The sequence below is a fragment of the Lucilia cuprina genome, chromosome 6 (assembly GCF_022045245.1).
Source record: "Lucilia cuprina isolate Lc7/37 chromosome 6, ASM2204524v1, whole genome shotgun sequence".
NCBI classification, from domain to species: Eukaryota; Metazoa; Arthropoda; class Insecta; order Diptera; family Calliphoridae; genus Lucilia; species Lucilia cuprina.
This window is the reverse complement of record NC_060954.1, coordinates 39,697,547-39,711,143: the sequence shown is the minus strand read 5'-3', so window position 1 is coordinate 39,711,143 and position 13,597 is coordinate 39,697,547. Positions and strand designations below refer to the sequence as shown.

The following is a 13,597-nucleotide window of genomic DNA, read 5'->3' as shown; positions in this document are numbered from 1 at the left end:
ATCAGAGCGACACATGGTTGGTTGGTTGGTTGGTTTACGTGGTAGTTCACTAGGCGCTAACTGTCAAGTAGAATCGAAGAGATTCCGTTTTGACCGGACCACTTCACTCGTCAGATGTTGCATTTGTAGCATTAGATCCAACCAGTAGCTGTAAGAAATCTGTAGATATCATTCAACCTAAACTTAGATATGAAGTGATTGCCAAGGAAGTGGTTTCTCTTTTCGGCCAGAGCAGGGCATTCACAGAGAAGATGAATGACAGTTTCTACCTTTTCCTTGTCTTTGCAACTGCGACAATGATCATTGAAAGGGAGACCAAACCGATTTGCGTGTCTGGCTATTACCCAGTATCCTGTAATTACTGCTATCAGCTTCGATTTGCCCCGCCTACTTCGGTTTATAAGGTGTCTTGTGTATATCTCATTGAAGGAGGTCCACACTAACTTGATCCCTTTACATGTGTTTAGGCGACACATACATATATAAATGTTAGATTATTTCCAACTCTTCTTCTTCTACGCTTTGGTTGTCCAAATCAGTTTCTAACTGAGTTCGATTTCCTACCCTTCTTTTTCTTCGCTCATATTTTCTAAATCCGGTACGCATCTAGCTGAGTTGGACTTGCCCTTCATTTCAAAAGGTGTTAAACATATGTCACAATCTAGACAGAGTTCTGGAATCATATTGTTTATACTACACCAATATAAGTTTAATATGGTACAACATACCGATTGACGTCAGTACCACTCCTTCGATGACATCGCTGTAGGCACCTTCGATGACATCGCTGTAGGAACTGCTTTGTTGCTTAACCGAAAGCTTAGTCTTAGTCTCTTCGTCTTGTTTTACAGATGTATCTCAGAAGTCATTTCAAAACAGCCCATTATAGTCCCAGCAAAAAAAAAAAGAACTTTCAAAGAAGCGAAAAATAAGTAGAATTTACTCCATGAAAGAACTTAAAAAGACCTGAAAAAGTGATGATTTTAACACAGGCTTGTCATAGGAGGGATGTCTTTTTAATTTGATTCCAAATTCACTACTTCTGTATTCATTCTCAGGAAGTAGTTTTTATGTTCTTTTTTTTGGAAGTTATTAGGAAGTGAAATTGTAGACGCGCATTTATCAATCAACTCCAAAATAAAATTAATTTAATTCAAAAAATTTCAGTACAAAAAATATAACTTCAATTAAAAAAATTGGATTCTTTTAGCTTCTTTGGAGTTCATAAACACCATTTTCACAGAAGGTAAGCTGTCATATTCAGTAAGATTATCTTGATAGAATGATGCATACAGATTCTTTACTTAAAAAATGTTGGTGGGAAAAATCGTTCATAGGGATCTATGACAGTATTGTCGCTCGATGTTCAATTTATTGCATGTTTTACCTAGGTAATCAGGTAGGTTCGTAAGTGATGAAAATATTACTCCAAAGATCTATGGATTTAATTTCTACAGAAGCAAATGTTCTTAAATTTAACTGCTCTACATTCGTCTAATTGTACGAACATATAATTATATAACTGAAAGCAGACGCGGATCCACGAGGGAAAAAGGAAAATATACCCCCCAAAACCGAACATTTTTATGCAAAATATACAAATTAGGAAAAAGGGAAGAAGAAAATAAGTGAAAAAACTCTCCACTTGAAAGCTAGTCTTGTGGTCAGGTAGATGGTAGTATATTTATATTTCTGGCTTAATTCCACCTATTTGCGGATAACCGTCTAGGGGTATTTCCTCTAATATTCCTCTTGATTTTGTATATAGTATAATATAGGACACGTCTGATGTTTGTACTTAGCCTTCCATTGTTTCAAATATACATATATTGATGACGTGCCTTTTAACCGTGTTTGGGCAGTTCGTCTAAAGTAAAGGTAGCCTATAAGATGACAAAAAAGTCTAAATATAAAGATTGTATCCAGTTCGATATCACCATTGGTATTTAATAATAAAATCCTGCACATTCTTCGAGTTCAAAATACTAGTCATTCTTTAAACAAGAATGAAGTTATAACTCTGTAATATATATATATATATATATATATATATATATAATATATTATATATATATATATATTATATATTATATATTATATATATATATTTTATATTATTATATATATATATATTATATATATATATATTATTATATATATGTATATATATTATATATTATATATATATATTTTATATATATATATATAATATTATATATATATATATATATATTATATATATATATATATATATATATATATTATATATATATATATTTATATATATATATTATATATATATATATATTATATATTATATATATATATATATATATATATTTTGACATTTACTTTTTACCTTGAATAATCCTTACCAAATTTTAAAACAATACTTTGCTCTGCCGGGTTAATAAAATATCTAACCCGAATAAAATTTAATAAATTTTACATGTTTTTATTGAGACTGAAGTGAAATAAATTAAAATACATACATTTTAATAAGGAACTTAAAGCTATGACTATATTACACATTAAAAGAAGTTAATTCACAAAAAAAAACAATTAAATTAAAGTTACAAGTCGGTGATCATGTTGCTCATTCATATGAAGACTGGCAAAATTTTCAAAATACTTTGAATGTGACACGTCACTTTATTGTTTCCTAAAATACATGAATATATACCATGACATGTGTGTCTTCAAGCAAATAAGCAATGTTGACGCAACAAGACAGCTTCAGTCGTTTTAACTTTACGAGATGCGCATAACACTATTTATAGTTACGAAGAGTCAATGTTTGGACCACCGTACAATAAGACATTAAACTTCATAATAGAAATGAAATAAACTTAACCAAAAGTATTATTAGGTTTATTCCGCTATAATCCTGTACATATTTTAATATATAATTATATAGTCTAGTCTATAGTCTAGTCTATAGTCTAGTCTATAGTCTAGTCTATAGTCTAGTCAATAGTCTAGTCTATAGTCTAGTCTATAGTCTAGTCTATAGTCTAGTCTATAGTCTAGTCTATAGTCTAGTCTATAGTCTAGTCTATAGTCTAGTCTATAGTCTAGTCTATAGTCTAGTCTATAGTCTAGTCTATAGTCTAGTCTATAGTCTAGTCTATAGTCTAGTCTATAGTCTAGTCTTTAGTCTAGTCTATAGTCTAGTCTATAGTCTATAGTCTAGTCTATAGTCTAGTCTATAGTCTAGTCTATAGTCTAGTCTATAGTCTAGTCTATAGTCTAGTCTATAGTCTAGTCTATAGTCTAGTCTATAGTCTAGTCTATAGTCTAGTCTATAGTCTAGTCTATAGTCTAGTCTATAGTCTAGTCTATAGTCTAGTCTATAGTCTAGTCTATAGTCTAGTCTATAGTCTAGTCTATAGTCTAGTCTATAGTCTAGTCTATAGTCTAGTCTATAGTCTAGTCTATAGTCTAGTCTATAGTCTAGTCTATAGTCTAGTCTATAGTCTAGTCTATAGTCTAGTCTATAGTCTAGTCTATAGTCTAGTCTATAGTCTAGTCTATAGTCTAGTCTATAGTCTAGTCTATAGTCTAGTCTATAGTCTAGTCTATAGTCTAGTCTATAGTCTAGTCTATAGTCTAGTCTATAGTCTAGTCTAGTCTATAGTCTAGTCTATAGTCTAGTCTATAGTCTAGTCTAGTCTATAGTCTAGTCTCTATAGTCTAGTCTAGTCTATAGTCTAGTCTAGTCTATAGTCTAGTCTATAGTCTAGTCTATAGTCTAGTCTATAGTCTAGTCTATAGTCTAGTCTAGTCTATAGTCTAGTCTATAGTCTAGTCTATAGTCTAGTCTATAGTCTAGTCTATAGTCTAGTCTATAGTCTAGTCTATAGTCTAGTCTATAGTCTAGTCTATAGTCTAGTCTATAGTCTAGTCTATAGTCTAGTCTATAGTCTAGTCTATAGTCTAGTCTATAGTCTAGTCTATAGTCTAGTCTATAGTCTAGTCTATAGTCTAGTCTATAGTCTAGTCTATAGTCTAGTCTATAGTCTAGTCTATAGTCTAGTCTATAGTCTAGTCTATAGTCTAGTCTATAGTCTAGTCTATAGTCTAGTCTATAGTCTAGTCTATAGTCTAGTCTATAGTCTAGTCTATAGTCTAGTCTATAGTCTAGTCTATAGTCTAGTCTATAGTCTAGTCTATAGTCTAGTCTATAGTCTAGTCTATAGTCTAGTCTATAGTCTAGTCTATAGTCTAGTCTATAGTCTAGTCTATAGTCTAGTCTATAGTCTAGTCTATAGTCTAGTCTATAGTCTAGTCTATAGTCTAGTCTATAGTCTAGTCTATAGTCTAGTCTATAGTCTAGTCTATAGTCTAGTCTATAGTCTAGTCTATAGTCTAGTCTATAGTCTAGTCTATAGTCTAGTCTATAGTCTAGTCTATAGTCTAGTCTATAGTCTAGTCTATAGTCTAGTCTATAGTCTAGTCTATAGTCTAGTCTATAGTCTAGTCTATAGTCTAGTCTATAGTCTAGTCTATAGTCTAGTCTATAGTCTAGTCTATAGTCTAGTCTATAGTCTAGTCTATAGTCTAGTCTATAGTCTAGTCTATAGTCTAGTCTATAGTCTAGTCTATAGTCTAGTCTATAGTCTAGTCTATAGTCTAGTCTATAGTCTAGTCTATAGTCTAGTCTATAGTCTAGTCTATAGTCTAGTCTATAGTCTAGTCTATAGTCTAGTCTATAGTCTAGTCTATAGTCTAGTCTATAGTCTAGTCTATAGTCTAGTCTATAGTTTAGTCTATAGCTTAGTCTAGAGTATAGTCTATAGTCTCATCTATAGACTTATTAATAGGTAACTGAACGGTTTCCAAAAGTAATGGCGGCATCACCAAACTAGATTGCGGTTTAAGAATCTGAAGAGTTTACGTTTGCAGTAGTTCTAGAACTAAATAAATCAATAAATCGAAGTAGTTATTATTTTAAATCTTGTGGCAGCCATTTTTGCACCAAAACTTACAGATTTCCAATAACAAAACTTTCTTATGTACATATATGTGACAGATTAATTCGACTTGATTCCAACAAACATACAACAAGACTGAATAGACTCAACTCAAGTGAAACTATATAAATTGTTCTTTTGCTGCCATAGAAAAGAAGTTTGCACAAATTTATATAATTTAGAACATTTAATTATAAAAGCGGCCTTAATTTCTATAAATAACTTAAATACTTATGTATATTCTAAGTAATTCTAATATTTAGAAGTAATTAAATTAAATTAAAAATCCTTACCATTTATAAAATTTAAAAACATAGAATCTGTGTTCTTTTTTTGTTCCTTTTCTTTTTTAGGGAATTATATCCGTACGTTTCCCTATTTACAACCTATTTACACAATTTCAGTATGTATAATAAACACCTTGTTACTAAAAGAGTGTTTGTTGTTTTTTTCGCCATATGAAGTATCATAACTCGTTGTCTGAGTCGGCATCTAATTGTTCATACAATCTATCGAGATTATCATGATGTATTAGCGTAGAAACTTCACGTTTAGGAATTGTTACGGCGACAATAGGTTTCGATGTAAATGTTACTAAATCCGTATGACGGCGGAAAATGATGTTATTTAATAGTGATGAATTTGAATTTGTTTGCTTGGCTTGAGGCGTTATGTTTTCGGATACGATGATGACATCTGAAAGTGGAAAATAGTTACACAGAGATTATTTTATGAAAAACTGTAGAAGTTAGTTAGTTAGTTAGTTAGTTAGTTAGTTAGTTAGTTAGTTAGTTAGTTAGCAAGTAAGTTAGTTAGTTAGTTAGTTAGTTAGTTAGTTAGTTAGTTAGTTAAATAGTTAGTTAGTTAGTTAGTTAGTTAGTTAGTTAGTTAGTTAGTTAGTTAGTTAGTTAGTTAGATAGTTAGTTAGTTGGTTAGTCTGTTGTGACTTTATTTATGGTTGTCTCTACTGGGAATTGAACTCATGACCTTTGACCTAGCATACTAGAAACTAACCACTAACTCACCGGAGAGACTCTGCCTCATCTATCTACAAGATTTTATCAATAACTTACCATCATCATTTTCCTTAAATTCCGTACTTCTTTTCCCAATATCATTTCTTGTTGCTGAACTTCTATCTGACAGAGACGTCAAATTCGAAACTGTTTCATTGTTAAGATTGTCCAAATAATTATTTTCGCTTAAATTATTTGCTCTGTTAATGGGTACCGCAAATATATCATCATGTTCCATTTCTTCTTTAATTTCACTGCGAAAAGGCCGATAGGAGCCCAAAATATTTTGTGCCGGTACTAAATCATCTTCATCAATAGGAGTATTTGATGTTGTAAGGGAACTTATATTATTTCTCATTTGACTTAGTTTACTTTCTTTATTTACATCTCTTCTATTAAGTACTTCTCCATTTTCTTCTTTAGGTCTACAATTTTCATTTGTGCTTTTGTTTGCTGATATGTTAAGGGGTTCTTTTTTAATATTTGCAACACTAGTAGTTGTCTGGGATGATATATTTGTGCGAGTATCATAGAACTCATCATAATCACTGTCATTGCTAGGTACTGTTAAACTAGTTTGACTATTACTTCTAAAAAACAATGCCGTTGAGGGTACTACATCGTCAGTACTAGCAGATATTGTGGAGTTTTTAGTAATGACAGGATTTATTGCTGCTTGTACTCTATCTCTTCTTTTAGGAACTTTTTTATTTGCAGAGTCTGTAGTAGAAGTAGTTTTATCACTAACATTTGGTTCTTCCAAAAGCTCCTGTTTAACGTTAGCCGCAGCAATCGTATCTTTAGTAAATTGTGTTAAATCTTTCGCAGTTACAATATTGTTACTTTCTGGTGATTCTTGTTTAACTGTGGCTGTCAAAACGTCTTCAGGTTGTTTATTTCTTTTAGCTGGTGGCGGTCCTAAATTTTCCATACAATTGGCACGCATCTGAGATCTCTGACAATTTTGTAAAAACTCTCCTAAACTATTTGTCGATACCGTAGACATGGTATCTGTTTCATCAGCTGTTGAATGTAAAGAAACTACATCATTATTATTTGACTTTCCTGAATTTTCCTTATTATTATCATTTTGATTATTGGGAGGTGCAAAAAATTCATCATATAATGCTATTTGTTCCTCCTGTTTTATATTATCATTGTTTCCATCCAAGCGAGAAGTTAGAGCATTATCGCGTATAACTATATCAGACGGATCAATATCAGGTTCTGGTTTTATATTAGGGACTATTGAGTTGCTATTGTTTGCTGAAAATGTTAAAGAGATGTAGATGTAGTTTTTTAAAAACTTTAACTTAATAGTTTGTGGAATACCTTGACTTGTGCTGATTGTAGGAGGTTCAGTGTTATTGGTTTCCAATGCTGAATTGTCTCCAGTTGAAAAACATAACTTTGTTTTATTGTGTAAACTCTCAATTGTGCTTGTAATTGAAGTGGACGACGTTAGAGGTATAAAAACATTATCTTCTGCTTCTGAATTTTTTTCAGCAGTGGAAGCGGCTTCCGTTGAATTATTATCTGTAAGAAAGTAATATTCCTAACTTAAAATAAAGTTTCTCAAAATGTTTACTTAATGTTAAAATATTTGGGGACTTTGCCAGAGGACAGTATACAAAGTTGTATAAGCTACAAGCAACTTACCAGTACTTATATCCAAATCATGTGAAACTTTTTCAACGCCATCATTTGAGTTATGTTCCTCAACATCTGCAGTATTATTTGCCTGTAAAACATCAAATGATTCGGTATTTTCTCCAACAGTTTTTTCATCTGATTCTAGTGTTGTGTGATTTATTAGTTCATCATCATGCATACTATCGAGATGTTCAGCATCTCCATCTTTATTGCCCTCAGTTGTAGCTGTAACACGTCTAAAACGTATAGTTATTGTACGACCACCTATTTCAGCATCCAACATACGATTGTAGGCATCAATGGCCTTCTCTACACTTTGATAGCGTATAAATGCATAACGAGTATATTTCATACGTTGTGCAAAACCAATATCAATACGTGCAGCACCAGGAAAATGATTCTTTAGGGTTTTACATGCTATAGTTGTTGGCAAATTGCCCACGTACAAAGTATAAGGATCAACTTCATTCAATTTAGTACTATGAACTTTATAGGGAATTTGTTTAATTTCCACTGATAAAAATCCCGTACCAAATGGTACCTTCGATAGATCATCGATAGTTTTCTCCACATCTGTTCCTGGTTTCAGATGTACCAAACAATAACGTGGCGCATAATTCAATTGAAAATGCACAGATTCTATATCAGGACTATAACATTTTACAATTTCACGACTTAGTTCAGGATCAGGAAAACGAATGATTAATATTATATCTGTCTGTAGTTTTCTGGCATTTGACTCTTCGGCCTTAAGGGCCAGTATGGCATCTTCTTCGCACCAGGATTTACTTAAGCGATATCGTTCCGAAATGGCTTTTCGTTTTGTTTTCATTTTAACAATTGTTTTAGCCGCTGAAATGGAAATAAAAGTTATGAGTCCCAAGGGAATAGTTTTCTTATAATGCTGTCTAAAAGAAAGACCATTTAATGGCCCTAGTTTAGAAATATTAAACTAATAATTTTAATATCTTACCAGTTTTCTTATCACTTGATATATTATTTTTGAAATTAAATTTTGCTGAACTTGGTGACGATGTTGTAGGAGACATAGAGGAAGCGGACATTGGTGGTGGCGGTAAATATGGCAATTTATCATCACTTGGCAATGGAGGTAGTATAGGTGGTGGCTGTGGTTGAGGCAGTGGCGGCTGTTGCTGCAGCTGATGTTGTGGCAATTTTGGCGGTGGTGTAGATGTTATTGTTTGCCACATAAATGGAGTTATAGCATCAGTCACGCCATATGATGAAGTGGTATCTGTCGAAACTCTGTCGTTATTATAACTGGTGGGATAATAACTATTATAACCAAATCCATATAAATTAGAATTATCCATCATATTGGGAGTGAGCTGCTGCTGTTGGCTATTTTGTGCCGCCACTGAAGTTGAGGACATAGGTGGCGGTTGAGTTGGTGGTAAATTTAAAACATTTTGGGTATTCAGAGAAAATGATGAGGAGGAGGAGGGAGATGAAATCGCTGATGCGTTAGGCTTATGTAAATAAGGTGACGATGACTGGTTATTCTTTTGTGGATTATAATTTGGTCGTTTCGGTGAAATGCCATAAAAATTTCTGGGGCCTTTATCATATGGATTACACTGAAAAGGATCTGTTGTAACATTTCTATTTGGCGAATATTGATAGCCAGTTTGATTTTGACGTTTGAACCTAGGCGAACTTTTAGCGCCACTATTATTTACTCCATAACGTGGACGTTTATTAAAACGCATTGAAGAGTCCCCTACAGGGGCTCTGGAGAAATTACCATTATTATTGTATTTATTCATTTTATATGCTAAACACTAAACATTTTTGTGTTATTTTTATTTAAAAACTTTTGTTTTTATAGATTTATGATTATTTATCCATTTTGGTTAATGTTTATTTATAAAAAGTTATTTATAAAAATTTTCTTTATCTAGCACTGGCTTGATTTGCTTTTGTAGTTTGAAAATGTTGCCAATACGTGTATTTTTAAAAGCAGTAAAACTAAAAAGTTGTAAAAAAATAGTACAATTATTAATAATTTTAAACAAACACTTGCAAATCTTACAGAAAATTTAATTTAAATTAAAGCAATTTAATTTTTTTTAAGTTATTAAATTTTGTTAAAATCTAATAAAAAAAAATTGTGTTTATTTATTAACAAATTAATCATTATTTAATTCCCGCTGGTTTGTTTACATTGTTTTTCGTAAATCTGGTAGCTTTTTTTAAGCAGCTGTTTTGCCGAAAAAATGTAAACAAATAAACATAACCTTTCTCTCTCGCACTTACTACACACATAATTCGCATAATAATGGCTTTATTATTAAATTTAAGATATTCCCTGCCCAAGGTATTAAAAATTACAAATACCAACAGCTTAGGTCAAAGGAGTATAAGGTAATATTTCCCAAATCAAATTGGACGAAAACAATTAACACAAAATCTTATATTTTAGCACAACGCCTTCATTGTTATGGTTGAATCAAAAACTGGCTCGTTCGAGCAACGAAAAAGAGAAACGTTATCTGGAAAAGGATAGAGTACCACAAAATTACCAATTAATCTATCGAGCACCTATGGAATCATATGTAGCCTGGTCTATGCATGTTTCCACCATAACAGCTTCTATAATTGGTACAGCTGCCATTTATCAATATGCAAGTAATCAGCCAATACTGGAGCCTTTAGATACTACTCTAGCAATGAGTAGTGAAGATATCTATTATTTTGCTTTTGGTTTTATGGCTATAAATGCTGTTATGCGCTTTGTTGTGTCCATGTTTCCCTTGAGAATATATAAGGATCAAGAAAAGTAAGTTTTGTGTACAAAAATTTTAAAAATGTCTATTAAAATATCATTATTTTGTTTTTAGATATTTGGCAATTTATCACTCTCAACTACCCATGAATATAAAACAGCATCAATTTAAAAAGGGACAAGTAACGGCAGTTTATTACAATTTCAGTCCTTGGAATAATGCAACTTATAAATTGGGCAATAAGACATCATTATTATTGGAGGATTATTTTAAAACTCCTTCAGAATTTCATCAAATGAGCGAAAATGAAGAAAAATTTAAACAAAACTAAGATGAGGTCATATGATTATTTTTAATAAATAATATTTTATATTGAGACTGTCAAACTCTATATATAAATATTCTCCTAGAACTAACTCTGTCAAATTTATACACAAAATTTAGAAAAAATATACCGCTGATATCACCCAAAATAATTTCTTCTTAAACTAAAGTATTTTTATTATTTTGTTACACCCTGTTCTCGTATAGTTTTAATTTAACAATAGATGGAGCTGCTAGCACTAAGTGTCATACTCCACGTGCTGTCAGAACTGTCAAACAAATAATTGTTTTCATTCAGTTTTTATTTTAGAAAAATATCACAGCACTTTTAAATTTCCATTGATTTTTGTTTTTAAAATTCTATATAAAAATATTCCAATATGGAATTACAAGAAACCTCAGAAGAAACACAAGAAAATCAACAGACCTCTGTAGATAAGGCTCCCAAAAGGCGTAATCCCTTTAGAGTACAACAGCAGAAAGAAGAAAAAGAACGTCGCCAGAAAAAGCGTGCTCGACTTATTGTCCGCAATATTAGTTATAAATCAACAGAGGAACTTCTGCGCAAACACTTTGAACAATGGGGTAAATTGGAAGATGTGAATTTGTTAAAACGTGCCGATGGCAAGCTAGTGGGTTGTGCCTTTGTACAATACGAAACCATTAATCAGGCCACAAAAGCCATTTTAAAAGGCAATGGTAAAGAATTTTTGGGCCGTAGTATATTTATCGATTGGGCCTTGGGTAAAAATGAATATGTGTCCAAGAAGGGAGTAAAAGAAGAACCAGAAGAAAAGAAACCCAAATTGGAAGTAAAAGAGGAGGAAGACGAAATAAAATCAGAAAAGGATAGTAAAAATAATGAAGAGGGTGACAATAAAGTAGATGATGGTGACAGTGACGATGAAAAGGATAGTGATGAAAGCGGTAGTGAGGCTGAAGATGAGGTAAGATGAATCGTTTAATGTAATTTAAGGTTCTCAGGAAACACTTTAAAACATTATTTTGATATTGATTTAGAATAGAAAATATTATTTTTGTTTTAATGAAAAAAACATTCTATTTTTTAGGATGATGAGAACGACGATGATGATGAGGACGATAATGATAACGACGATGATGATGAAGACGACGAAGATGATGAAGACAAAAAGAATGTTAAATCCAAACTAGACATCGGCAATGTTAAAAAAGAAAAACACATTTCCAACGATGTTCAAGAAGGTTGTACGATCTTTATCAAAAACGTACCCTTTGACGCTGAAGATACAGACTTACGTAAAGTTTGTCGTAAATTTGGACCAGTTTATTATAGCATAATTAATCGTGATCATATATCCGGACATTCAAAGGGCACTGCATTCGTAAAATTCAAGACAAAAGAATCAGCCGATTTGTGTTTACAATCAGCCAGCGAATTCGTTTTAATGGATCAAGTTCTAGAACCTTATCCGGCTCTTAGTAAAGAGGAAGTGCGTCAACAACAAGCTGAAAAGGATAAAAAGAATGATGGCAAAGACTCGAGAAATCTGTATTTGGCCAGAGAAGGTCTTATTATGGCAAATTCAAAAGCAGCCGAAGGTGTTTCTGCTTCAGATATGAATAAAAGGCATAAATTGGAACAAATCAAAACACAAGTTTTGAAAAATTTAAATCGTTTTGTTTCACGCAATCGTTTGTCCATACACAATTTGCCACTAAATTATGACAATGACAATCTAAAGGATATGGTAGTGGCCTATACAGGTTTTAAACCCCACGAATGTCGTGTAATGCGTGAAAATAGAGTAACACCCGAACATCCCAAAGGCAAGTCGAAAGGTTTTGGTTTCATGTCCTTCAACAGTCATCAAGAAGCCTTGATAGCTTTGAGAAAACTAAATAATAACCCCAAAATATTTGGTACCCAACATGTAAGTCTATTTTTTACATTTTCGTATAAAACGTCAATATTTTATATTATTACTTTACTTTTACAGCGTCCCATAGTTGCCTTTAGTATTGAAGATCGTGCTGTACACAAGGTTAAGGAGAAACGCGAGGAAAAATCGAAATTGAATAATCCCACCTTTAAGGAAAAACTTGAAAAACGCAAAGCATTGAAACAACAAAAACGTGAAGGCAAATTCCCACCAAAACCACAACACCGAGGACCACAATCCGACGACAAAGAAAAACTTAAGAAACACATTAAGAAACTTGAAGAATCAAGAGCGGCGAAAAATAAACCCAACAAAAAACCCTCTACCCATATAGAAGACAACTACGTGGGCACTGAAGCAAAACCTGGTACTGTCTTGCGCATGCGTTCCTTTAAGAAAATCAAAGAACAATCGCAAGATCATATGAAACGTGTTAATACCGAAAAGAAAAAGAGAAAACAACAGAAAATTAAACAAACTCATTTGGCTGAGCGTAAAGCTGAAATAAGACCGAAACAGGGTCGCAAAGTGGAAAAGGATGAACTAATGCCTCTGGTAAATAAATACAAGCAAATGTTGGATAAACGCGCCAATGAGGGTGGTACTGGTCCCATCAATCCGGGCAAAAAACCAAAACGCACTAAATGGTATCAAGAATAGTAATTTGATATTAAGATTTTCCTTTTATTTAATATGTTAATTGTTTTAGTGTATTTTGTAAATACAAATGAAATTATAAAGAAACTATAATAAATAATAATCTATATAAAATGTGTTCAGTAAATGTTTTAATAGCAAATTGAAAGTGTAAGCTTTCGTTATGATTTTGAAAACTTTTGTATTCAAAAGAATTCTAATCTAATCAAAAATGTAATTATGTCCGTATTTATTTTTGCTCCTTGGGAAAAGTAAAAGAACTATTTACGCAATTAAACCACAACACTCCTATCAAATCCACATTG

General features: G+C 32.2%; 3 protein-coding genes across 5 annotated transcripts; 2 read left to right on the top strand and 1 right to left on the bottom strand.

Moving 5' to 3' along the window:
• Positions 1-4,740: 4,740 nt before the first annotated feature.
• On the bottom strand, positions 4,741-9,546 carry LOC111679228 (putative uncharacterized protein DDB_G0286901). Of its 3 annotated transcripts, none has more exons than XR_006941401.1 (6): positions 8,616-9,546; positions 7,649-8,494; positions 7,322-7,525; positions 6,047-7,255; positions 4,989-5,669; positions 4,741-4,916 (listed from the first exon to the last, which is right to left on the bottom strand). XR_006941401.1 is itself a non-coding variant. In XM_023440756.2 (5 exons), the coding sequence occupies exons 1-5, from the start codon at positions 9,427-9,429 to the stop codon at positions 5,440-5,442; spliced, it is 3,303 nt and encodes a 1,100-aa protein (XP_023296524.2). In that variant the 5' UTR covers positions 9,430-9,546; the 3' UTR covers positions 4,741-5,439. The 3 variants fall into 3 exon arrangements, 1 of the variants encoding a protein (XP_023296524.2); XR_006941400.1 differs by having other exon boundaries at positions 4,741-5,114; positions 5,267-5,669; XM_023440756.2 differs by having other exon boundaries at positions 4,741-5,669.
• A 322-nt stretch (positions 9,547-9,868) lies between these two features.
• On the top strand, positions 9,869-10,767 carry LOC111679216. Its single transcript, XM_023440745.2, has 3 exons — positions 9,869-10,027; positions 10,086-10,442; positions 10,504-10,767. Exons 1-3 carry the CDS (start codon positions 9,942-9,944, stop codon positions 10,718-10,720), a joined length of 660 nt encoding a protein of 219 aa, XP_023296513.2. The 5' UTR covers positions 9,869-9,941; the 3' UTR covers positions 10,721-10,767.
• Positions 10,768-10,967: 200 nt separating this feature from the next.
• Positions 10,968-13,410, top strand: LOC111679196 (RNA-binding protein 28). Its single transcript, XM_046954968.1, has 3 exons — positions 10,968-11,660; positions 11,784-12,626; positions 12,693-13,410. Exons 1-3 carry the CDS (start codon positions 11,094-11,096, stop codon positions 13,293-13,295), a joined length of 2,013 nt encoding a protein of 670 aa, XP_046810924.1. The 5' UTR covers positions 10,968-11,093; the 3' UTR covers positions 13,296-13,410.
• The last annotated feature ends 187 nt before the right edge of the window (positions 13,411-13,597 follow it).

Bases quoted from the DNA above. Each gene is read 5' to 3' on its own strand.
- LOC111679196 (XM_046954968.1), top strand. From the start codon at position 11,094: ATGGAATTACAAGAAACCTCAGAAGAAACACAAGAAAATCAACAGACC. The intron at 11,661-11,783 runs GTAAGATGAATC...TCTATTTTTTAG, and splicing joins GTAGTGAGGCTGAAGATGAG to GATGATGAGAACGACGATGA. The intron at 12,627-12,692 runs GTAAGTCTATTT...TTACTTTTACAG, and splicing joins AAATATTTGGTACCCAACAT to CGTCCCATAGTTGCCTTTAG.
- LOC111679216 (XM_023440745.2), top strand. From the start codon at position 9,942: ATGGCTTTATTATTAAATTTAAGATATTCCCTGCCCAAGGTATTAAAA. The intron at 10,028-10,085 runs GTAATATTTCCC...CTTATATTTTAG, and splicing joins TTAGGTCAAAGGAGTATAAG to CACAACGCCTTCATTGTTAT. The intron at 10,443-10,503 runs GTAAGTTTTGTG...TTTTGTTTTTAG, and splicing joins ATATATAAGGATCAAGAAAA to ATATTTGGCAATTTATCACT.
- LOC111679228 (XM_023440756.2), bottom strand. From the start codon at position 9,429: ATGAATAAATACAATAATAATGGTAATTTCTCCAGAGCCCCTGTAGGG. The intron at 8,495-8,615 runs GTAAGATATTAA...TTTCCATTTCAG, and splicing joins ATCAAGTGATAAGAAAACTG to CGGCTAAAACAATTGTTAAA. The intron at 7,256-7,321 runs GTATTCCACAAA...TAACATTTTCAG, and splicing joins TACAATCAGCACAAGTCAAG to CAAACAATAGCAACTCAATA.